The sequence below is a fragment of the Mus musculus genome, chromosome 1 (genome assembly GCF_000001635.26).
Source record: "Mus musculus strain C57BL/6J chromosome 1, GRCm38.p6 C57BL/6J".
NCBI lineage: Eukaryota > Metazoa > Chordata > Mammalia > Rodentia > Muridae > Mus > Mus musculus.
In genome coordinates, this window is record NC_000067.6 from 176,118,870 (window position 1) to 176,144,395 (window position 25,526).

The window sequence follows — 25,526 nt, forward strand, 5'->3', positions numbered from 1 at the left end:
AATAAAGCTATTCTCTATTCCAGGGCAATCATGAGATTTCTAAGAAAAGTCCCAAAGAAATACTTGGTGGAGGGCACAAGTCTGCCAGCTCGGCCAGGATGTCTCCTTGCTGCTCTTTGGATGGAGGGTCAGTGAATTTCACTCTCAGTCAGTGCTTCTGAGTCCTATGGCTGAAGAGAACAAGGTCTGTATACCTGGTCCAGGAGGTATACAAACACTTTACTTAAGTCAGGCATGGCAGCCTACATCTGCGACCCCAGTAACTTGGAAGGTTGCAGAGGGAAGGAAAGGGTTTCAAGCTTAGCATCAGATCTGTAGTGAACTCCAAGTCACCCTGGATCACGTGAGTCCCCATGTCAAACAAACAAAAGGTTTTCCTTATAATAGGGATTTTAATCTGCTACTTGAAGGAGAGAGCTGTGAAATGAGGCTGTTGGAACATTCTGGAATAGACAGAACGATGTGTCCTGGGGCTGTGAAAGAAAGAGTTAAGAAGGAGCAGTGTAAGCTCTCTAGGCAAGCAAGGTGGTTGGCAGAGCATACCAACCTTTGAAGGCCCTGGGACCCTGAGAGGCCATTATCTATTCCCTTTGTGGTAGGGGAGGTGGGTTTACTATCTTTATCTGCTGCCCTCCCTGCTATGTGCTGCCAGGACCTGGCCATCTTTCTGCCAATCCTCAGGTAAGCTCGTGGGGTTGGGGTGGGAGTCCACCTCTTCCCTCACAGAAGACCCTACACTCTGCAAGGTCACACAGTTTACTACTTTGCGTCTTGGGCTGCATGGAACTACTTGGTGTGTTGTGAATTCTCAAGCAGCCTGCCTCAGGAAAACGTTAACCTCACCTGTAAATCAACACATTTCTAAAAGGTTCTGAGGATCATACTTTGGGCTGGGCATGCTAAGCACGCACTAAATCACACTGAGTTATACTCTCAACCACGGATTTTGTTTTTAAATGTGGAATTTGAGAAAAATAGGGCATTTAGGAAATGAAAGGAAATCAAAGGGTGGTGAAAACCTTGATGAGCTGAGGGTGCGGCTGAAGGGCTGACACTGTAAGCCATGCAGAGGCAGGAACAAATTCAAGAAACCCTCTGGAGACTGGAGCCCTATATCCAATCTCCATTGGTTTTGTTTTAAAATGATGAACCAGTAAGACTAAGAAAAGTAACGCTAAATAAGACTGAACTGTTTACCTTTTATTTTGCAGAAGGGGGGAAAATCCCACAACTTCACTGGGAATGTTATCAATAAAGCATCGATCTCACATTCTTCACCTCAATGGCAAAACAATTCCAGGATAAAAATAGCCTTCTGACGATATGGCAGCTGGCTTTCAGGCAAATTGTATTTGTAATAATAATGCATATGTGCACTGATCCATATACTTGCATGCACATAAGAACTTGTATACCTACTGATGGAAGGATTGTATATGTTCTTTCACATGCTGACATATATAGATGTTTATTGCAAAGGCAATCCCATAGTTAACATTGCATTAATTTGTGGTATTTACATAGTTGGTGATTATTTTCCAGTGCCAATGAAGTCAATGGCGAGACCACACTGCACAGTGAAATATGGAGTATGGTTGTCAAACGTTACTTGGAGACACCTGGTCTAGCCACATTTTAAACCTACATTTCCTTACAGGCCTTCTAAAGAAAATGGCAGAACACAGTCAGCTCTCATAGAAACAGGAGTAGAGTGACCAGGCAGAGCTGAGCGGGAGCCTTGGGAGTTGGCCCACAAAAAGAGTTGTTCCACTTTCAGAGTCCCTAGATCTATATCTGGAGAGCTGTCCAAAACACAAGCAGCTGGAATGGATGTCACAAGCAGACAGAAGCTGGATCACATGCCAGCTCTGGTTTTGGTTCTAGGGTGTGTGAACAAGTCATAAGTTAAGATGAGAAGATAGGATAGGCTGTTTTAAGGTCTGGCCTTTAGAGTCATAGAAATTGAAAAAGCAGATGCCAACATACCAACAGATCAAAAACCTTATTGGCACCCGCCTACAGGAAGTTACCGGCCATGTTCAGTGCAGTCACTTGGGTAGGAGTTTTCATCTTGGTGGAACCTTCAGGGAAACTTAGAAGAAAGATCCCCCAGCTGTACCTTCAGGACAGCGGTATAGTAGCGTGCTTTAAAGCTCTTGTGGTTTTAAGACACAGCTGAGAATCATTTCCCAAAGAGCCGAGAAAAAGATCCCCTTGGAAGAGGTGCTTAAACTGACTAATATTTTAAATGACATAGAGCAGAATAAAGTAAAGCAGGCCATAAGCAGTCATTTACAATTTCCTTTTCACTATAAAACCTTGATGGGTTTAATAACCTGAAAAATGGTTTGTTCATCAAAGTGTCAGGGACAGTGGTGGGCAATGCAAAATGGTGTGAGTGGGTGTTCTTAAGACAGATGTCAGTGTCACAAAGACACCAAGGACCACAGCGGTCATTCATATCTTACATGTCCCTCAAGGGCCTGTGTGTGAAACATGTTGGTCCCTAGCCTGTTCCTATTGAGAATTAGTGGAACTTTTAGAGATAGGGCCTACTACTATTGGCAGGAAATAAGGCCATTGGGATAATGTCCCCAAAGGGGACATTACGAAAGTGCACATTCTCACCCCCCGCCCCAAGTAGCTGTAAGTTATGAATCTTTGAAACAAAATAAATAATTTCCTTTAATGGTTGGAGGTAGGGAGAACAACGTGGCCTGGGACTCATAGCAATTCTCTTGCCATAGCCTACAAGGTCCTGGGATCACAGGCATTTGCTATCAAACATGTTTACCTTTCATCCTCTAAGTTGTATTTCTTAGGTATCTGGTCACAACAACACAAGTCTCTGAACGCAGCTCCTAGGACAGTCCCTAAGTTACTTCAAGAAAGTCTTATAGTTCTCTAGTTGATAATGGCTCCTTGAAAGCAGTGCTCCCACGGTCTACAGCCATGGTTCTATACCAGACACTATGCAATAGAGGCAGTGGTTCTCGACCTTCCTAATGCTGCAACCCTCTAATACAGTTCCTTAGGTTGTGGTGACTCCCAACCATAAGAATTATTTCCATTGCTACTTTATATCTATAATTTTGCTATGTTATGAACTCTAATATGAACATGTGTTTCCTTGATGGTCTTAGGCAACCATTGTAAAAGGGTCATTTGAATCTAAAAGGGGTCAAGACCGATAGGTTCACCCTTTCCCTGATATCCATCTCCTTCATGTCTGCATCCAGTGCCCTCCAACTCTGAGGATGAACTGAGTAGAGTAACTGTCTTTCCCTATACGTGGCCTCACTGTCTACAGACTCAGTCAATTGTGGTCTGAAACTATTCATGTATAATGTGTATAATGTACATAAAATGTACATTAAAGGCTGTTCTGAATAGCAGGGCAAACTTTAATGTGACACCACTGTGTCCCAGGAAGATGTGAATGAGATTTTTGTTCAGCTCTCTAGGTTGTGTGTACCAGCAGCCCTCCTAGCTATGAGATGGTCAGGACATTAGAGGCTCCACAGGTTTGTGTTCTTGTAACCCCTGCTTTCCCGAACAAGGGCTCCAATATTTGAGATGAACCACACTTGCAAACCAGATATGTAAGAAAGAAAGCAATAAACTTGAGGCAGGGGAATGAGACAGAGAGGGAGATCCGGGATGTTTTATGCAAACTCTCCAGGTGGAGAGGCAAGATGCTAACCAGACCTGTAAGCATGGAGTTGGATACAGAATTGCATGCAGCAGAGAATCTGAAAGCAAGCATTATGCAAATGACCCCAAGGCCTTCCTTAGGACATAAATTTCCCATCCTTTTTAGCCAATCCATTTTGAGTTCTTAAGCCATTTTCTCAGATCCTTTCTCTTGTACATGAGCTACCTCTTTCTTTTTAAATTCCCCCTTTCCTGTTTTCTTTGTTGCATATGCACATATTTGTGTGCATATGTGCAGGTTAGAGGTCAGAGGTTGATCTTTCTCCATCATTCTTTATCTCAATTTTTGAGGCAGACTCTCTCACTGAGCCTGGACCTTGCTAAATTTGTTCAATGGCTGGCCAGCAAGCTCTAGGAATCCTCTAGACTCTCTCTGCCTCTCCAGTGTTGCAATAATAGGTGTATACCAACGTGCCCGGCTTTTTACGTGGGTTCTAGGGTTTGAAGTCAGGGTTGCACAGCAAGCACTTTACTGACTGGGCCATCTTTCCAGCCTCAGAAATGTTCTGTCAGTTAATAAACTACTTGTGCTTCTATTGCAAATGGGTCTCTGCTCAGTTCTTGTACAGAGACATAGGAGCCTGGGACCACCCCAATAGTGCCTCTGAGTCCTATATCAGCCAATACCAAAGTGCCTCCTGTAAGTGAATGGGCAAATACTCTCTGCTGAATAAAGAGAGCAAATAACTTTATACTGAGGTTTCTAAAATCACTGGTAAAAACAAAATTATGTACAAAATAGTGCACCCTCCCATCCTGTGTTCCCCATGCAGGCACTTCCTTCTTTCTACTGCATCTCTACTCTCCAGCACTATTTACCCATCCATCCCTGTGTCTGCCTTTCTACCTGCTGATCTCTTCTGGGTTATTCTTGGTTTTCCCCTCTAGAGTCTAAGGTCCCCAGGATAGTGCTATGTTATCTGTCTTGTGTGCCTTCTCCCTGGTCCCCTCTTTTCCACCAGACAAAGTTCAGGCTTGTTTGTCATTAATAAAATCACAGGGTGACAAAAGCTTTGGTAATGTTACAGTATATTGATATATCTATTTTTAATTTTCATTGTATTTAGTTCATGTCTGCTCACACACATCAAACTCAATTTATAAGGCTTGGCAGCAGGAACCTATGTGAAATGAGCCAACTTGAAGCCTGCTATTTCTATTATCGAATTTTTTTTTTTTGAAAAAAGTAAAAAATGGCTTGTTCAGTTAAAAACAAAGCAGATAAAAGCAGATTCCAAAACACAAGGCAGGGAGAAAGCTTTAGTTGGTTGGCTGTTGATCTTATGGGCTCTTACTCTAAGAGTCAAAGGACCTGCATGTGGTTTGCAGCAACTGGGCTGGCTAATTCTCTTTGGTTATCTTCCCCTCCCTCCTTTGAAGTTAGTGAACTAATGTCATTTCCAAAGGAGACATCAGATAGTCACTTTCCAGTCTGTCAACAGCTGAGACTGGGAGAGAACACCACACTTACGTTTATGTTCAGCTTTCTACAGCTCTTATTTCTATCAGGGGTTATTCTGATAGTAGGGAAACAGAGCAGATTTCTGGCAGCCCCTTGCTAGCAATGCCTGCAGCTTTTCTCGAGTTCTCTATGATGCTGCCCGGTTTAGAATTCTACATGTAAATGTGAAAGCCCTCACCCACTAGGACAATACATCACAACATTTAGTTTTGCTTCCAGTGTAACAGCAGAAGAAAAAAAAAAGTCATTTTAACAAGATGACCTCTTCTAGCCCTGAACTATTTTAATGAACTAAGTGTCTAGGATCAGAGGTTGGTCAGATGGTCAGTAGGTGATTATTTCAAGGGAGGAGGAAGCCATAGACAACTCAAGGAGAAAAGAAATAAAGTTAACTAATGGAGTGTGCTCCAGGCTGTATCCTGGAGAAGCATTCTCCTTTTAAAGGAAGAGAATGCATGTACCCAGAGAGTCGGGTCTCCACAGCCAGATTCTGAGATCATTATCTTCATCGAGTGCATCAAATGGAAAGCAAAATTTTGAGTGAGAGAGACAGAAAACGGGTTTCACCCTCTGCTTCACGACAAGGCAATCTGTTGTAGCTGCACTCAGAGAGGTAGCCCTTGGGACTATTTTTAGGCAAATGGGAATGCCTAAAATATAAAAGGAGTATTGAGTTCCAACCCACGAAAGGAGAATAAATCTAGATAAGTCAGGCTGGGTTCATTATAGCGATCCAAGGCAGAACCGCATTTCACTGACAAAGATAATCTGCGTGCTAAGCAGAAATGGTTTCAATTATTCTTTGCTAAACACAGGTAAGCAGTCTGTTGGGTACATACTTGCATAGATAAAATGTTCATTGAGCATAAAGGTTTTTTTTTAAAAATGCCATGCCTCTAGAACATCCTCCACAAAAATAACCAGAGGGTCTAGAGTCTAGATGGTTGGTCTCCAGGCTGTTGCAGGTTCTTTGCACACCCTCTTTACCCTGCAACCAGCTATGAGAGGAAAGTTAAGGTCCAAGTGATGGATGGCTGATGCCATGGATTAAAATTTTGAGTCTACAGGTGCTTTTAAAAACATCAGGACCAGGGAAATGGCTTGCTCAACAGAGTACAGCCTGTGCAAGCATGCAGACCAGAGTAGGATCCCTAGCATTCACACAAGAACCCGGGAAGGCATCAGTGTGCCGATAACCCCAACACCAGGAAGGCAGAGAGAGAGAAGGCATCAGTGTGCCTACAGCCCCAACACTGGGAAGGCACAGAGAGAGAAGAAGGCATCAGTGTGCCTACAGCCCCAACACTGGGAAGGCACAGAGAGAAGAAGGCATCAGTGTGCCTACAGCCCCAACACCAGGAAGGCACAGAGAGAGAAGGCATCAGTGTGCCTACAGCCCCAACACCAGGAAGGCACAGAGAGAAGAGCTCCTGTGGCTTGCTGGCCAGGAAGTCTAGCCAAAGCAGTGAGTTCTGGATTCAAGAGAGATGCTATCGCAAAGACCATAAGTGGAAAAGCAATTGAAGAGTGAACACACACACACACACACACTTACACATACACATACTCACACACTCATATACACCTTAATTCTTACATACTCAAAAGAAATGGTGCTGGTCTTTCTTTGATTTCAGTATTTGTTATACAGCTAACACACTCCATCATGCCTGGAGCCTGAAGTCTTTGTCATCTGGAGTAACAAGAGTGACAGAGACACACCCATGCAGGATCTCTCAGGAGGTGTGGCCTTTCCTTGAAATCGTAAAGCTCTCCTTAACTATTTAGAATGCTGAGATAAGGCTGCAGCCTGCTCTAAGTTAGTTGATATTGTATAAAACAGGGTGTTTTCTGGCTATGCCTTGCCCTGGGCAACTCTATTTGCAGCATTTAGCTCCACTTGAGTATAAATACAGGCAGAATGACTACACCTCAGTGAGCACACAAATAACACCATCTGTCCTGCACCATCCATTAGGCAAAGCCTGGTAATTTGTTACTAAATGGAAAAAGGGTGCCATCCTATCAGTTTACCACAGTGAAACTGTGCCATGTGAGCACATTGACATATTAAAATCATATCTAGAAAACCAGGTCTGAAGACCTACTGAACACACTAGACCGAAGAAAATGTGCAATAACCTCACCTTTCTTCCATAAAGAGGACAGCAATCACTGTGGGGGTGACTGACATCACTGGCCTGCCATCTGACCACCCAGTGTATACATAAAAGGACCCAGGAGTGCTCTACCTGTTCCACAGTCTTCAGCTCAGTCCTCCCCTTTGCTTCTTTGGCTACCATGGTCCTGTAGCTCCCCTAGATAGCCCAACTCAACCCAAGGCTTGGTGTGACTCTTCAGTTGTGCCTCCAGCAGACTTCCAAAAAGATTTCTTATCTAATTCCTACGGAGACTTCCTTTGCTTCTGTACTATCCTCCTCTGCTTCTGAGGAAGTGCTCCTCTCTCTCTCTCTCTCTCTCTCTCTCTCTCTTATACTTTTTCTCATATTGAGCTTTGCTGCAGCCTACTTTACTCCTTATAACCATCTGTAACATAGACACGTCATATAGACAGAGAAATTACTGTATGATAGATATTTCATGTGTGGTCAGAGAGAAAATAAGACTTAGATAAGAGAATTTGTGTTTGTCCCACCAAGCTATCAAGGGAAATCTGGAAGACTTACCAAATTGTGGCCAACAAATCCAATGTAGCTTATTGTTGCTTAATAAGTATGGACACGGGTGAAATACACAAGCATGTCCGAGTATGTTTCTGACCTAGTGCACGCACATTGGAGGGTCATTTCAAAGTTATGGCAAGAGCTAAGAACTTCAAAAAGATAGAATTTTTTTTTTAATTTTGTTTTTTTTTAAATTAGGTATTTATTTCATTTACATTTCCAATGCTATCCCAAAAGTCCCCCACCTGCTCCCCCACCCACTCCCACTTTTTGGCCCTGGCATTCCCCTGTACTGAGGCAGATAAAGTTTGCATGACCAATGGGCCTCTCCTTCTACTGATGGCCGACTAGGCCATCTTCTGATACGTATGTAGCTAGAGACATGAGCTCTGGGGGGTACTGGGTAGTTCATATTGTTGTTCCACCTATAGGGTTGCAGACCCCTTCAGCTCCTTGGTTACTTTCTCTAGCTCCTCCATTGGGGGCCCTGTAATCCATCCAATAGCTGACTGTGAGCATCCACTTCTGTGTTTGCTAGGCCCCAGCATAGTTTCACAAGAGACAGCTATATTTTACTGTATCATAGTTAGGCAGCATGGCTGATTAGAAGTTAAAGCACCCACATTGTCCTTCTTCTACTTGTTAAAAATTGTGCTTCTGTTGGGGCTCAAAGACCAAAAATCCCATAGATTGGCATGATGACAAGACAGCCTAGAAGCTGCTGTGCAATCAAGAACCTTCCCTCTAACCTTGCCTTGTCTCTCTCCCAGCCATGAATGCACAGGGAGAGGCTCTCTCCTGAACTCAGTTGACCCACCAAAGAGGACTATCAACAAGACAAGACTGTAACCATGTCTGGACATGTCCATTGCCTCATGCAAATCCCATAGGATCACATTCCTTTCTGCCTCCCCAGTCCATCCCCCCTCTCTAATAACCATTGACTACCCATCTAAAATTGCCCTGAACATCCAACTCCACTGTCTTCCCTCCTATGAGTTGAGGTCTAAGCTCTCATCACTCTGGCTTCCTGGTGTCTCATACTTTGTGTGACTTTCTGTTTCTCCAAGTCAGTACACTTGTTAGGGCATCTCCTCCTGTGAATCTGCTTACTGTGAGTTTTTTCCAGGAAGCTGGTAGAGTGCAGAAAGATTTTCAGGACTCTGGGGGTCAAACCTAGCTGCTATTTTTAAACAAATGATAAATAATGATATTGCTTTGGTTATACTTGCTTTGAGTAGGGACACATGCTGATTCTGGGCTCCTGGGCAACAGGCCTGGATTTCCAGCTAGGGAATCTGTTTGTGTGTGGATATATCATGTGGCTTCTCCAAGCCTAGTGAAAGCATGAGAAGACACAATTTATTTAACTTTTCTTGCATATGACTATGGTGGATTGAATGAAAACGGCTCCCATAGGCTCTTAGGGAGTAGCAGTGTTAGGAGGTGTGGCATTGTTGGTGTAGATGTGGTCTTGTTGGAGGAAGTGTGTCATTGGGGTTGGGCTGTGAGGTTTTAGGAGTTTAAGCCAAGCCCAGTCTCTCTCTCTCTCTCTCTCTCTCTCTCTCTCTCTCTCTCTTTCTTATTGCTGCCTTTGGATCTCCAGTCCCTTGTCTGCCCGTGTGCCACCATTACATGTCTCTACACAGCAATATAAACCCTAACACAATGGCCATGGTAAAAAACTCCCTGGAACCTTTACCATTTCTATTCCTGGCTTCAGAAAAGAAAAAAACAAAGGTAAACACTGTATCCTTTCTCTGCTTGAAATTTGAGTTGCGGAGCGGGGGAGTTGTTCGAGATCTTTTTCTATCTTTTATGAAAAAATGTTACTGCTATGACTACATTTGGCTCATTTAATATAATTGATTTTGAAGAAATGAGTGAATCAAGCAGTCTGTTGACAAATTTAAATCCACACTGTAAATACAGCAAGCTGCAGCCTTGGGTATGAGCACTAGACCAGTGTTTAATATGCTGAACCACCCCTCAAGATTTGCTAACAGTTTTAAATGATACTTATAAAGAATAGTAAAACTTAAACTGGAAACTTCAAGGCTGAGGATAATTCCCCTTGGTAAAGTGTTTGTCTAGCATATGTGAAGCTCTGAGTTCAACTCTTAGTACTAAGAAGGGGAAAGAAATCTAAAATCTTCTGACTTCTTTGAAATATTGCAATGAAACTACACAGTTCAAATTAAGAAGAAGGGGCAGAAGAAGCACCATCATTAGGACTAGGGCTGTAGCTCAGTCGTAGGACACTTGCCTATAATGCAGAAGGCCCTGAGTTCAAGTCCCATGGGTGGGAAACAAACAAGAATCTCTAGTATACATATTGATAAATTTTAACATGTTTTATAATTGAATTGAGCTGGCTTGTGGCATCCATTGCATTTGGAGTATGTATTTTCATGATGTGAATTCCGTCATCCCCAAATGTTCATTCTGTGGGGGAAAGAGGAAGTCTTTCCTTCAAGTTCGGATCTTTCTTAGGGGGTTAGGAGTGTGGCTCTCTTTACAGTAACATGCTTAGCATGTCTAAGGCCCCAAGTTCTACCTTCAGCATATATGCATGCATAAATAATTACATTTTTGGATGGAAAAATGGAGATATAATTGGACAAAACAGTTATTGGATAACTAACTAGAGAGGAATCCATTAGGAGGAGATGTGAGTTCTTAACTAAAAGGCATCGTGATTTTTCCAGAAGACATAGCCTTTCCAAGATTATCCCTCATGTCAGCTATTCATATAAGATCATTTTAGAGACCAACAGATCTTCAGAAATATTCTCTCCACTCAAAGAGTAGCACACAAACAAGTTTCTCCCTTTGGTTTTATTAGATGTTGCTGGCAAGAATATAAAGCCAAAAGATGCCATGTTTGTCCAGAATTAATACCATGTAACCAGCTACCACGCTCAAAAAGGGCAGAACAGGATTTCTGCTTTAAAGTACTTCTGTCTTGCTTGGCTTCCTGTGGCATTTTGCAGCATCTTTTAGTGTATTTCTCTACTTCTCTTACCCTTTGCATTTGTTTTCAATTTTCTTTGCTACATTTATTTCCCTGAAAAACTGTAAAATGTGGTGTTGACATGGAGGTAGTCATGATCTCCTTTTGTACTCTTCATCAGAATCCTGGGACACCACACCCCTTTGTGTTACCACAGTGACATCTCACACTTGAGCACCTCCCCAGGACTTTGTCCACCAGTTTTTTTGTTTACATTTTTGCATTAGCTCTGGGCATCTCCACATAGAAGACAGTGATTGCATGGCTGGAACCCAGATCCCTGTGAGTGTGGGGCAAGCATTCTCCAAACTGAGCTGCACCCTCATCTTTCCAAGTAGCTAACAGGATACAGTACCACATCCAGACAGAAATGAACTTCCTGTCCACTTCTGACACAGTTAAAAACTGAACAGTCATCTATGCATGGCACACTCTTGTAGTTCCAGAATGAATACGGTGGAAGCAGAAGGTATGGGAGTCCAAGGTCAGTTTGGGAAAACTAGGGAGTTTGCAGGCAGACTAGAGCACATGAGACTTTGTCTCAAAAACAAGGACAACTTTCTACTTTTGACTTCCTATTTTTTCACGGCTACGCTCTTTCACAAGAAAGAGCGACATTCGCTAGCTTTCTACTGCTGTAACAATCAACCTGAGACCAGTCACTTTACAAAGAAAAGAATTATTTTGGTTTCACAGCTTTTCATCCATGGCTACTTAGCCCTGCTACTTTGGACACGAAACAGAGAGATGCACTATGGAGAGAACATTTGACATGTACCAGAGGAACCTGTTCACCTCCTGGCAGGTAGAAAAACAAAGAGAAAGCAGGAAAGGTCTGGGATCTCACTCCACTCTAAGGGCATGTCATCTAATGACCAACTTCCTTCCATGAGGCTCCAGCTCTTGAGGCTTCTACCATCTCCCAGTGGTATAGTGTCCTGGACTGGAGACTAAGCCTGAAAAGCACAGATCTTTAAGGACCATGTAAGATCCAAACTATAGCTAGCAGGAGCTAGATACTATTTTGCGTGATTCTTGGTTAGTAACTAGAATTATCTGGGAGTTTCTTGCATGTCGTATGAGTACTTAATTGTGAGATTTCACATGGTACATACTGTTGGTTGTCTTAAATCTACTATCCTAACTAACTCTAAGTGCAACCCTACAAAGCAGGCACTGTCAAGCTCATCTACTGAGAGCCAAGAACAGCCTCAGAGACAAGAGTGAATTGGTTAAAAATGAGACCAATATCAGACAGAGTTGAGACTCAGTGTTTACCTAGCTTCAAAGTCTCTTGAGATTGTTGGCACCAACTTTCCATCAAGTCACCCAGAACTTCCCATGCTGTAAGCTGCCAACAGCAAGTTGTCTTTCATTAATGAAGATTTCTAAGTTGAACTCGTGGGATGTCTGATTATTTATGGTTTGTCAAACCCAGTAATGGGTGTTTGTATACAACTACATGATTCTAAGGCCGACATATAAGAATGTGTTTGAGAAATAACTGGTTGGTCCACAAACCATGAGCAGATCACCATGTTCCTGAAATGCAAATAGAATCATGCCCACATTCTTTTCAAAGGTTTTAAAAAAAGATTTATTGTATGCGTGTAGCTGTTTTGTTTACATGTATGTAGGTGTACCACATGTGTACCTGTCCTCAATAGAGGTCAGAAGGAGGCATTGGATTTCCTGCATCTGGGGCTATAGGGGGTTATGAGTCAGCATGTGCATGGCGGGGAACAAATCTGAGCACTCTCTAAGATGAACAAGTCCTCTTAACCACAGACTCAACTCTCCAGTCCCCGGAGTCTTAACTATGTAGTGGGCTCCCAGGGAATTTCAAAATGTAGCCCAGGTTTCTAAGCCTGGTACACGTGTCCCAGTGTAGTGTAGTGATTATAGTCTATTCCTTCTTCCGTTGTTTCTTGCTTGCATTCTGTGCTCCAGCACAGAGCCCAGAGCCTGTTGTCCTTAGGCTGAGCTTGCATCTCAAGTCTTTGCTAATAGTGTTTCGATGCAGTGGCCAGCTTGGCTGTTTCCTAGTCATCGGCTCCTTTCTGTGACTCCTTGACAGTAGTCATCCTTCAGTTTAAAACTCTTACACAGTGATGAGTGATGAATGTGTGTCTGAACTCATCCATCTCAGATATTCTTAATGATAGTGACTAATCATTTCTCTTTGGAGCTTTAGATTTAACATAGCCCCTCCACAACACAGCAACTTGATAGAAAACCCAGCCCATTCATCAATTAAACTTTGACAGATAATCCCAAAAGCTTAAAAAGTCTGTAGCTATGTTTAGGCATTTTGCAGATGTGTTAATGAATCATGTTATCAGCTCTCTCAGTTTTTGGGTATTTTATAAACTAATAGGTCATCTTAGATGGTTGCCTTTTTTTTTTTTTTTAACAGATAGAAAAATTGGAAACCAGAAGAGGGTTGCTTAACTAGTTCAGTGGATATGTGAGTTTTGCTTCCCCTGACCTGGTTTCTCTTCCTTTTCATATCATCTTGCTCTTCTCCTCCATAGCCTAGTTTATAATTGATTTGACTGCCCACTCTTCGTGGGTGATATTAGGAGACATATTATGTCAGGGTTGGATTCCTTCATCCCTTCTGTCCTCAGCATTTAGGAACTTCAAACATTCTGGCAGTGCGCCAGTCGCCAGAAACTCAAATATCAATAAGATAAGCATTTCCAATTCCAGCAAACATGCAGTGGAGAAGAGCAGACAGCCTAGGATGCAGCAATGAGGATGCATTCTCTCAAGGGCTTGCAGTGACAAAGAGGGTGTGCTTCTTGACATGGCAAGCATCCCTGGGATCCAACAAGAAATGCAAATTGGATGATAATGTTTACAAAGACAAATGTCTCTTCTCCATTATTTGCCAAGCTGTAACAGTGACCAAAAGGTCAATCAGATAAAGGGAGATTAAACGTATATACAAGGAGACTTGTCTAGTCTCATCTGTCAGACAAATGCCAGAGGTAGTAAAGAAGGGAGGGAGGGAGGGAGGGAGGGAGGAGGAAAAGCAGGAGGAGGAGGAGGAGGAGGAGGAGGAGGAGGAGGAGGAGGAGGAGGAGGAGGAAAAAGTGGAACAACTTCTAAAGGGAGATTGTTTTAATGGAATATAAACGGTGCCATCTGAAGGTAGAATACTTCTCTCTCCTCTCTGTCTCTGTCTGTCTGTCTCTGCCTCCCTCTCTCTCAGTGTGTGTGTGTGTGTGTGTGTGTGTTCACCTGTGGTGTGGCTATGGCTCCCAGAGGAAGGCATTGGGGCCCCTATTGCTTTTCATATGTGTGTGTGCTCCAGTCTCCAATCAAACCTGTCAAACCTTTCTTTCTTTCTCTCTCTCTCTCTCTCTCCCCCCCTCTCTCTTTCTTTCTCTCTTTCTCTCTTTCTCTCTCTCTCTCTTTCTCTCTTTCTCTCTCTCTCTTTCTCTCTCTCTCTCTCTCTTTCTCTCTTTCTCTCTTTCTCTCTTTCTCTCTCTCTCTCTCCCTCTCTCTCTCTCTCTTTCTTTCTCTCTCTCTCTCTCTCTCTCTCTCTCTCTCTCTCTTTCTTTCTTTCTTTCTTTCTTTCTTTCTTTCTTTCTTTCTTTCTTTCTTTCTTTCTTTCTCTTTTGGTTTTTGAGACAGGGTTTCTCTGTGTAACCCTGGCTGTCCTGGAACTCACTCTGTAGACCAGGCTGGCCTCAAACTCAGAAATCCACCTGCCTCTGCCTCCCAAGTGCCGGGATTAAAGGCGTGCGCCACCATGCCTGGCAAACCTATCTTTCTTTCTAGACCACCTGGTTCATGAACCTCTGGGATCCTCCTGTCTCCTGGTGATGGAGTTACAGGTGCACACTGCTCCAGTGACTTTTATTTGGGTCCTGGGGATCTAATCTCAGCTTGGGTGTAATTATCAATGTCTAAAACTGAAAGGAGTTCGGGTAGGTACAAAGCAATATAATCAATCTGTAATATCACATTTTCAGGCTAGGCTGATGCTACCTCCTTTAAGTTAAAACATCCTTGATTCAACTTTCACTTACAGCAAAGCGAGATCTAAACTCAATACTCATCTAAGAGCATTTTGAGAGATCAAAAGGCATCGATCTGAATGTTTTGGGAGTTCTAGAACGTTCAATGTGTAATACTCCTGATGTGTTCAAACTGGGGAGGAAAGTTTCCCCTCTTAGCCACGCTTCTATAGTTTGTTTGCTTGCTTGTTCTAATAACAAACAAAATAAACAATAGAACAAAGGGTGACAACCAGACTCAAGACTTCCTACATCCAGCAGTTCTGTTAATGCTGTGGGCTACGCTGGAAACATTTATTGGTTTATTGTTCTTGTTCTTTGTTTTGTCTCTTTCTCCTTTTCCCTCCTTCTTCTAAGTTTTCTTTCTCTCTCCCTGAGGAAGGGTTTTGCTCTGCAGCTCATGCTGTTCTGGAACCCATGCTTTAGCCTCTCCAGTGTCGGAATTACTGCCATGCATGGCCAAATCTGCCTCATCCAGATTCCTAATGGGAATTTTCATGGACCTCAATATACTTATTTGACAGCACAAGACTACTGTGAGGATGGGACGAGTTAAATGACTGGGAATAAAAACCCATAACTAACGTTTGTCAGTTGCAAGGGCGTTCTGGCAGAGGTTAGCTCTGGGCAGCGTGAAAGCCTCCAGAAGCAGGGTAGCCCGAACTTAAAACAAGGCTGTCTCCTATGAGGCCTGTGAGGTGGAGACAGGCACAAAGGCTGAATTCAGCCAAGTGAGTGATGCACAGACAGATACGGAGATCTGGCGTTTGTGGCTCATGGAGCCATATGCAGCGATCACAGCTGTGGGTGGACATTGGCAAAGATGGGAACATCCAGAAATGGATCGGATGGCAGGATGTGAGCAGAGCCCTGTATGTAGTGAAGCAGAGGGATTCCCGTGGCTTCCGAGAGAATTAACTTCCTGTAGAAGAATAATCTAAACTAGTGGTTCTCAACCTGTGGGTTGGAACCCTTTTGGGGTTACATATCACATATTCTGAATATCAGGTAATTACATTAAGGTTTATAGCAGTAGCAGAATTACAGTTATGAAGTAACAATGGAACAATTTCATGGTTTGGGGATCACCACAACTGCATTAAAGGCAACATCAGGAAGGTTGAGAACCAATGGTCTAAACCAATACTACAAACAAATTTTGGACTCAAGAGGTGCAGTAAAGGGCTGGTGAGATTGCTCTGCTGGTAAGGGCACTTCAAGCCAAGGCGGGAAACCTGAGTTTGAACCCTGGGACCCATATGTTGGAGAGAGAATTGGCTCCTACAAGTTGCCGCTCTGACCTTCACTGTGATGCATGTATGCCTTTGACCTCTACCGGGACGCATGACAGCAACAGTCATGTTTTCTGTCAATGTTTCTGTTGCCTCTGGTTAAATGTGGGTTCTCCTTGGCAGATTCTAAATGGCTTCACAGAGATTTGATCCTTGCTGTCCATCACTGACAACCTTTCTTGCCATTCGTCATGATCATCAGGTATGGCTCTGCCTATAAGCGTTCAGTCAACTTTTTGAGAAATGTACACCACATTCAATAATCTTCCTAGAGAACCAAACCAGCAACAGGAAATGTCAGCATCATTAGTTGTACATTAAGTTTCATTAAAATCAAAACTTTGAAATAATTAGCTTCTGCTGCTTCCCCGAGTGGTAATTACAGACCACTAGGAAGTGTCATGTTTACCCAGATTTCCTCTTTTAAAGCACTACATGTTAAAGATAAGGAATTACTTCAAAAAAATAATCTCAGATATTTTTTAGCTAGGAGTTATATAAACATAATTTTCTGAGTATGATTACTAATAAAAATCTCTTATAATGTAGGGAATATGAATCTGATTGGACTCAATAGTGAAATAAAATGTTAATATGTGCCATTATGTTTGAAAGTCAAGTTTAGAGCTAAAAATGTCTGCACTAACATATGTTTAGAGGATTCTCTTTGCCTTCACTCAGAATTAAGCTTTTATCTTCTGCTTCTAATTGTTGTTGAAAGTTATTTACTCAATGCCAGTTAGAAAAAAAAATCATACTCGTAAATTATTCAATTTCACTTTAGTAGAGCAGTCTCTTTCTGCTCCTGCTCTCTCTGCCTCTTAAGGATTAGCTCTCATCCACTGCATCCCGAGGTTAGCTAGTGATTCACAAACCCCTCTCCTTCCTGACACCTCCTCGTCCTGATCCCAGGTTAATGAAGAAGGTTGCCTGTAGGGGAGGAACTTGTCATGCACACCGGTCACAACAGCCAGGCACAGGGTGCTTTTGCCACAGAACTCTGGTCAATTAAATCTTCCTGAGATGTACTGGATCCTACTGTCACGGGCCCGTGTAAATGAGGCACAGCCACATTCCACAAGAGCTGTTTTCTACATCATTGACAGCCTAGGCACCCACCTGTCTGGGGTTCATGTGCCTTCCTTTGAAAAACTATATCAAAGATTATCCTCATAGGGGAATGGGGACAGTTATCATCCAAAGGCAAAGCTGTAAAGCTACTTTTTTTTCCATAGCTCTGCTATTGAGAAGCAGATGATCAGAATTGTGTCTTTTCATCATAGTTTCAAGTTGTATCATCTACACATCAGGCTTTGCTCTCATAATCCCCAGCTGTTACCCCACAGAAAGTTCCACTACGGAAATATAAGAAATGTCACACATTTTCACCCCAGTGAACAGTCTAATCTCAGTAATTTAGACTTGGATCACATGAAAATTATTGTCTATTTAAAAGCTCAGTGTTGAGCTATGGAAGATGGCACCAACAGAACCCAAAGGTGTCACAAAAGATCCGGTCACGTACATGTAGGAAGTAGGAAAACTATAAAGACTCAAAGTGGGTTGTAGCTCTGGACCAGGAGTCTTGAGATGACAAGAAGGCAGGTGTCCTTGCAACACAGTCTTAGAAAGACAGCAGAGCTTGCAAAGGACCTGAGGTCAGTCTCCAGCACCCACGTTAGGTTGTAACTCCAACTCCAAAGGACCTGGCAACCTCTCCTGGTTTACAACAGTACCTCATGCATACAACCCACATACACACACACACATATACACAGAATTTAAAAGTCAAAATAAAATTTAAAAACTATAGCAAACTAGGCATTCCCCAGCTTAATCAAAGAAACGGTTATCATTGTATTGGTTTGTACTTCACATCTTATGAATTTTCTCCTTGCTGATCGGATTTGTTTATCCTGGATTTAAAATTATCTTGTTTTTCTTATTTAGTTAGGTTGAAGTTGAATAAAATATTTAAAACTTAAAACAAAACAAAACAAAACAAAACAAAAAAAACAACAACAAAAAAAGAAAGACAGCAGAGAAATGCCAGGCCAATCGCAAGAATACGCAGCCTGGGAACTGCAGCAAGTTCCCATTTTTAAACTTAAATAAAAGGTATGGGGAACAACGTTTTGGAACAATTTGCATTTTGTAATCTATGATAGGTGGATGTATGATTATCTCCTATTAGTGCAGTCATGTGGCAAAAAAAAAGTAACATGTGGGACAAAGAAATAGAGCAAAGCAGACAGAAAAGACCATGGCGAGACACATTAATAAAAGCATAAACATTGGGACAGCTGACTGCACACTGTGATTCAGCCCAGAGGTCCATCACAGAATAGATGGGCTAGTGAGTGGAACGAGATGAATTACAGGGAGATACTTGGAAAAGAACGCGGTGTGAAAAAGGACTTGGGGAGAGGCTATCAAAACACAGAGGAGAGAGTCGGGAGACAAATACAGGCAGACTTGAATTTCTAAGTCAAAAATCACAGCACAGGTTGCACTAAGCACATGGTACTGTTTTTTGTAACACTACCAAGGGCAGGGAAGCCTACAGAGAAACTGTATGTACCTCTGTGGGATCTCAGCCATTGGAGAGTAATGTCAGTCGATCCACTGTGTGCCACCATAAGGTCTGAGAAGAGCAGAAGCAGTAGGCAGTGAGAGGGAGAAGGGGATGATGTACAGAAGGGGAGGTGTGAGAGACCAAACTGTGGGAAACCAGACCTTCAACAACTCTCACCCTGAAGATCTGACTGACCCTTTGATGGGAACAGTGTCACCCCCTGCTTCTTGTCTCCACTTGGCGCCTGGGACTGTTTAGATAGAGCCAGCATTCCAAGATACGCTGCAAGATGTTTGAAGCCTGCAATCAGCATCTGCCCCAGATGTCCATCCCTCTCTCTGTGCTTTGATTATGCCCCCTCAGCCCCTCCCTATTTTCTCTCATTGTGTGCTTATAATCAGGCTCCTAGCCTCCATTAAACAGACCTTGACAACTCTTTGCTTGGTGTCGCTCCCTTTTCTGGCTCATTTCTTTTTCAGGCTTGGTCCCCCTCAATTCCACAGATAACTAGGTCCTGCAGGTCGGGATAGGGAGGCTGAGGCCAGCCTTCTGGGGAGCACCTACTGACCTGAACCTTCCCCACTGCTGGGGGTGGAGCATCAGTCTCGGGAACTTCAGCTCTGTTGGAAAAGCTTGGTCATTTTTACTAGTGGCATCAGTGCCTGGAGGAATGCAGAGCAATGGATGAAGGAGGGGAAAGAGTACCCCCCCCTTTTGCTAGAACATTCAAATTCAAGGCAAAATATCCAGGGTAAAATGTTGTGTACCCATTATCAGGCTTCTGCAATAGGGTCTCTTTTTATGTAGATGCCACTGTAGAGCTGAATTGGGGTCACAAAGTTCAGATAGCAATTGTGGAGTAGAGCTGAGCAGGAATGTCAGTTGTAGTTTACATCTGAATGAGCTCCCATATTTTCTAGCTTGACATTGACAACAGCCTCTTCTTGGTACATTTCTTTCTACCTCAGCCCCCAACCTCAAAAATGAAAAAAAGTCAGGGCCAGGAAAATGGCTCAGTGAGTAAAGGGGTTTGCTACAGAGCCTCACAACCTGAGTTTAATCCCTGTGTCTTAGTTAGGTAGTTAGGGTTTCCACTGCTATGAAGAGACACCATGACCAAGGCAACTCTTATAAGACAAACATTAACTGGGGCTGGCTTACAGTTTCAGAGTCCATTATTATCATGGCAGGAAGCATGGAGCATCCAGGCAGACATGTTGTTGGAAGAGCTGAGAGGTCTACAGCTTGATCTGAAGGCAGCTAAGAGGAAGCTCTCTCCTCTACACTAGGTGGAATTTGGGTACTAGGAGCCTTCAAAGCCTGCCTTCATAGTGACACACTTCCTCCAACAAGGCCACACTTATTCCAACAAAGCCACACTTCCTAATAGTTTTACTTCCCATGGGCCAAACATATTCAAACCACCACACCCTGGAAGGAAAATATCAACTTTCATGGATTGTTCTCTGACCTCCACTTGAAAGAAAGCTCTGGCTCATGTGTCCATATGTTTACAAACACATACAGATACATACATACATACATACATACATACATACATACATACATAAAGAATATAAAATGTCACAACTCAGGGAAGAGTGGAAGAGGAAACCTCTTGTGCTGAATTTATGCCACAACAATTCTACAGATAGGGAAGAATCCCAGGAAGGCGCTACATAATACGACTGAAGTCACACAACACAGTCATGTATATGCAAAAAGACTTGCTCTGAGAAACATATCTTTAATTGATTTCATCACCATGTGAACAGCACAGTGTATTTGCAGATATGCCAATGGGTAATAACTCTTATGTGTCCCCAGGCATATCTGAGTTACTGAAATCTCAAGATAGCCTGTGATAAGAAGTGACTAATAAAGCTGGTGTTCCATCTAGATTAAAATGAATAAGCAAATAAACAAGTACTTGCTAAGGTGCAGCCAACCCTGAGATGCATGAGTTAACTTCTTCTGCATAAAGAAATAGAACTGTGTTCTCTGTCCACGGGGGCACTTCCCTTTTCCAGGCTTTATTAGGGAGTGGATCAAAATGTCATACGCAGAAGTCTCCAGAAATGCAGACACATATTTTATTTGGTTAACCAGCTCTTTTTGTAGAATAGGGCTGGGTTGTAGAGTGAATGAAATCATTAATCATGCCTAGGGCCTGACCTGAACACCAGCATCTCTGCAGAGAGCAAGGCCTCGGTTAAGTCCTGCTGAAAGCAGATCTGAGCAGACATCTCTCTCTTCCCTGTCCAGGCCCGTCCCTGAATTCCTCACCACCCCCTAAAAGAGAATTTTTGTTTGTTACCTCTTACCGACATTTATTTTGGCAATTCTTCTCTGAGAGTCCATCCTCATCCTCTCCCATGATGTCCACCGCTGAAAAGATGAGAGCGACCAGAACGGCGAAGCAGCAGACCAGAGCGAAGATCACGATGCACTTCTGCTGAGACTGGAAAGAGAGAAGGGAGAAACGTCAGGGACCTCGGGCAGGAAGGAAGGACCATCTAGAGACTGCCCCACCTGGGGATCCATCCCATAAACAACCACCAAAGCCAGACACTATTGCACATGCCAGCACAATTTTGCTGAAGGGACCCTGATATAGCTGTCTCCTGTGAGGCTATGCCAGTGCCTGGCAAATACAGAAGTGGATGCTCACAGTCATCTGTTGGATGGAACACAGGGCCCTCAATGGAGGAGCTAGAGAAAGTACCCAAGGAGCTGAAGGGGTCTGTAACCCTATAGGTGGAACAACAATATGAACTAACCAGTACTCCCCTAGAGCTTGTGTCTCTAGCTGCATATGTAGCAGAGGATGGCCTAGCAGGCCATCAATGGCAGGAGAGGCCCTTGGTCTTGCAAAGATCATATGCCCCAGTACAGGGGAATGCCGGGGCCAGGAGGCAGGAGTGGATGGGTTGGGGAACAGGGTGGGTTGGGGAACAGGGTGGGGGCGGGGGAAGGGTATATGGGACTTTCAGGATAGCATTTGAAATGTAAATGAAGAAAATATCTAATAGTAATAAAAAAAGAAACAGGGTTTCACTTAAGGCACCTCTGTAGCACAGGTAGGTCTTGAACTTGTCATTCTCCTGTCTCACCCTCTGAAATAGACAGGGTTACAGGTCTGTGTCAGTATGCCAGGCTACAATTTTTAAGCAATTATTCTAGTCCAGTTTCAGAACTCAAAATATTAAAAGAACATTATTTCTAAACGTCAAAATGTATTAATGTATTTACCTGGAGGGCTTATAATAATAGATATATCTGGGCTCCAATTGTAGTGTTTCTGATTTAGTCCGTCCAGGGTAGTGCCCCAAGGATATGCATTTGTAGTGTGTTCCCAAAAGATGTTGATGCTGTTGGTCCCACAAGCTGCCCTGACCTCACAGTCCTCTGTGCTGAAAGGACATATTTCAGGAGTCCCCATTGGTGCCCATGTCTTGGATAGTAAAGACTGAGCACGCTATGTTTTTGGCTGGACATACCCCTATGGTAAACTTTATTTATAAATTAGACACAGTAAGAGATCAATAGCAATAGCTCAAAACATGATTACTCTGAAACTGTGGGGCCAGTATTAAGTAAAATAAATGTTACTGGTGGTAATTGGTTTTGTTTCTAGGACAAGATCTCACTCTGCTACCCAGTCTGGCCTTAAATTCATGATTCCTCTGCCTCACCATGCAAATAGTTAGATAATAGGAATGTGCAACCACACTTGGCGTTCAGTCTCTCTGTTTCTTTCTTCCCTCTTTCCCTCCCTGAAAACATGCAGTGTTTGTCTTTGTGAGGCTGGCTTATCTCACTCAGCATGATAATCCTGAGTTCTATACACTTTCCTGCAAACAACATGAATTTGTTTTTCTATTGTGAGTACTGCAGTAATGAGCGCATGTGCAGGAATCTCTGACTAGGTATACAAAAGTGGTATAGCTAGACAATAGGTTTTTCAGGACCCTCCACATTGATTTCTAAAGTGACCAGACAGGTTCTTAACAGTGTCATATATAATGGTTGCCCTTTTCCTCAGCATCCTGACCAGTGCCCCACACCCCCTGGTGATAACGATTATACCTGGAGTAAGGCTGAATCTCAATTTTGTTTTTTAAAGTTTTTTATTATTATTTTTAATCGAGTATAGATATATGTGTTCACATGTGTACATGTGAACTTGAGTGCAGGAGTCCAAAGAGGTTAGAGGTATCAGATCTCCCAAAGCTATAGTTACACAATTGTGAGCCACCTGATGTGGGTGCTAAGAAGTAAACTTGAGTCCTCTCAAAGAGCAGCCAGTGTTTCTCAACACTGAATGATCTCTCCAGAATCTCAGTTTCATTCTAATTTGCACTGGTGACTGACAATAGTGAACATTTTCTATGTATTTATTGGCTGTTTGCATGTATATGTTTTATGCAGGTGCATGTTTATGTATGTATGCAAACATGTGGAGATCAAAGGACAGCCTTGCAGCTTTGGGTGTCATTGTTTAGGTACTGTCTTTTAAAAAAAATTTTGAAGCCGGGCATGGTGGCGCACGCCTTTAATCCCAGCACTCGGGAGGCAGAGGCAGGCGGATTTCTGAGTTCGAGGCCAGCCTGGTCTACAAAGTGAGTTCCAGGACAGCCAGGGCTATACAGAGAAACCCTGTCTTGAAAAACCAAAAAAAAAAAAAAAAAAAAAAAAAATTTTTTTTTGGAAACAAGTCTTGGGAGTCATTAAATAGATTAGTCTGTTGGGCCAGCGAGCTCCAGCAGTCTGCATGTCTCTGCCTCCCCAGTGATGGGATTACAAGTGTGCACCTCCACACCCAGCTTTTTAACTAGAAATTATGGAGACCAAACTCAGGCGCTTGTAGGCAATCTACTGACTGAGTTGGGTCCCCGTTTCTGTACTACTGCTTCTGGAAACTGTGCACTCAGCTTAGTTGCCAATATAGGAACTAGACTATTTTGATTTCACTTGTTTAAGTTTTTGAGCTCTTTATGTATTCTATATACGAATCCTGTGTCCGAATAGCTGGCAAGGGTTTGTCACCTGTTTTAGGGGTCATTTCTGATGCTTTGTCAAGGCTTTCTAACTTCATGTGAGCTGACATGTCAGTTATTACAATTATTTCCTGAATGATTGGAGTCCTACTCAGAAAGTTCTTGTATGCTTGTATTTTGAGCCATGTCCCCTAGTTTTTTGTTCTCAGACTTTTAAAGTTTTAGGGCTTCCATTAGGGTCTTTGATCACTGTATAGTTTAGATTGGCTTCAAATTCATAGTCCGTTGGTCTCATGCTCTCATGTGCTGGGATTAATTTCCTACACTTCTGCTAGAAGTTGTGCACAGAAATAAACAACAAACACTTTTAGAAGAGTTTAAAGTAATAAAAACTTATTCACCCATTAAAAGCGTCAGTGTAGGGAACTAAACTTGGGCAATATAATTAAACATAATCCAAAAAACAAACCTGCAGATAGCATCGTTAACACATCATATCAGGTACTGAGTAGGAGCTGACAAATGAGCCCTAGTGAATACTAAATGCCTAAACTATAACAATATTGATTTGTTTCTCTTTCTTCTCAATGTCATGGCAAATCAGTAAATGAAAATTCTGTCTAATTTATTTTTTATTGGAAGTTCTTTGATGTAATAAACCTTCACATTTTCATTAACTTCTATTAATTTAATTCCATGTTATTAAATTCTGTTCGAGCAGTTCGGCTAGTATTTTCATTTTAATTTACCAAAGAAGAGACATCCAGACTCTGACCCTTATTTCAAAATGAGTCCTTGGAGCACTGTACTTTAATAACATAAGGTCACACTAAGACTATTTCATTTAATTTCTATCTCATCAAAGTGAAAGATTTTATTCAAATGATTGTGTAAAAGTCTCAGGAGACCAAACTGCAGGTTATAAAGAGAACTTTTCATTCTAACTCCTGAATAGATCATTCTAGAAACTGGTATAAACATACTTTCATGTTTTTATTGAACTGACTCAAAGGAAATAGTTTTAAGAAGAACCAGTAGACATGCATACAATTTAAACTTCATTGATGAACTCAGCATGTGAAAAGACACTGAACATTGCAATAATCAGCCAAGCTTTCCACTAAAGTGCTTCTATAAGTGCAAACGAGTTACGTTCTTGGCCAAGAAATACATACACTTGTGCTAACATTCAAAATATTTGAAAGTCATATGTTTATGCACTTTACCTCAAGTAAGAAATAGATACGTAAGATCTCTGACTGGAGACAGAGTATTATACTTGAGAATTAGAAATATTTCCAACAAGGCCTTTATATTATTTAACAAGCAGTAAGGAATTTACACCCATGAACACAAAGATGAAATTTAAAAATTCATGTTGCCTTTCATTATTTACAAGTTCTATTTATTTTTGAGTTTATAATTATAATATTTCTACCTTCCCTCTCTCACTCCAAACTTTCCCAAGTATGCCTTTCTATTCTCCTTCAAATCATGACCTTCTCTTTCATTAAATGTTATTACATAAATGTATGGTATTTATATACATGTATATTCCTAAATATAACCCACTCAGTCCATATAGTGTTAAAGCTCTTTTCAAAGCAAACTAACAAGGTTTTAAAAACATAGTCAAGTCGTTTTCATCGAATGCATTTATGTTTACTCATTCATTACATATATGCCTTGTACTAGTCCTCTTGGTTCTGTGTTGGAAAGCTCTATTACGGTTGAAGTCCACCATGTCCACATGGCTCT

At 42.3% G+C, this 25,526-nt stretch overlaps 1 protein-coding gene across 15 annotated transcripts in view; it reads right to left on the reverse strand.

Annotated features, from left to right (window-relative positions):
* Positions 1-25,526, reverse strand: part of Pld5 (phospholipase D family, member 5) — a 319,212-nt gene that overhangs the window by 156,569 nt on the left and 137,117 nt on the right. For 6 of the 15 annotated variants that reach the window (XM_006496897.4, XM_006496900.4, XM_030254896.1 and 3 more), the window contains exon 2: positions 21,093-21,229. In XM_006496897.4, the coding sequence (XP_006496960.1) occupies positions 21,093-21,229 (137 nt within the window). Of the gene's footprint in view, positions 1-21,085; positions 21,230-25,526 lie in introns of those variants that run through there. The other 9 variants (XM_030254909.1, XM_030254898.1, NM_001357846.1 and 6 more) reach the window with 4 other exon arrangements.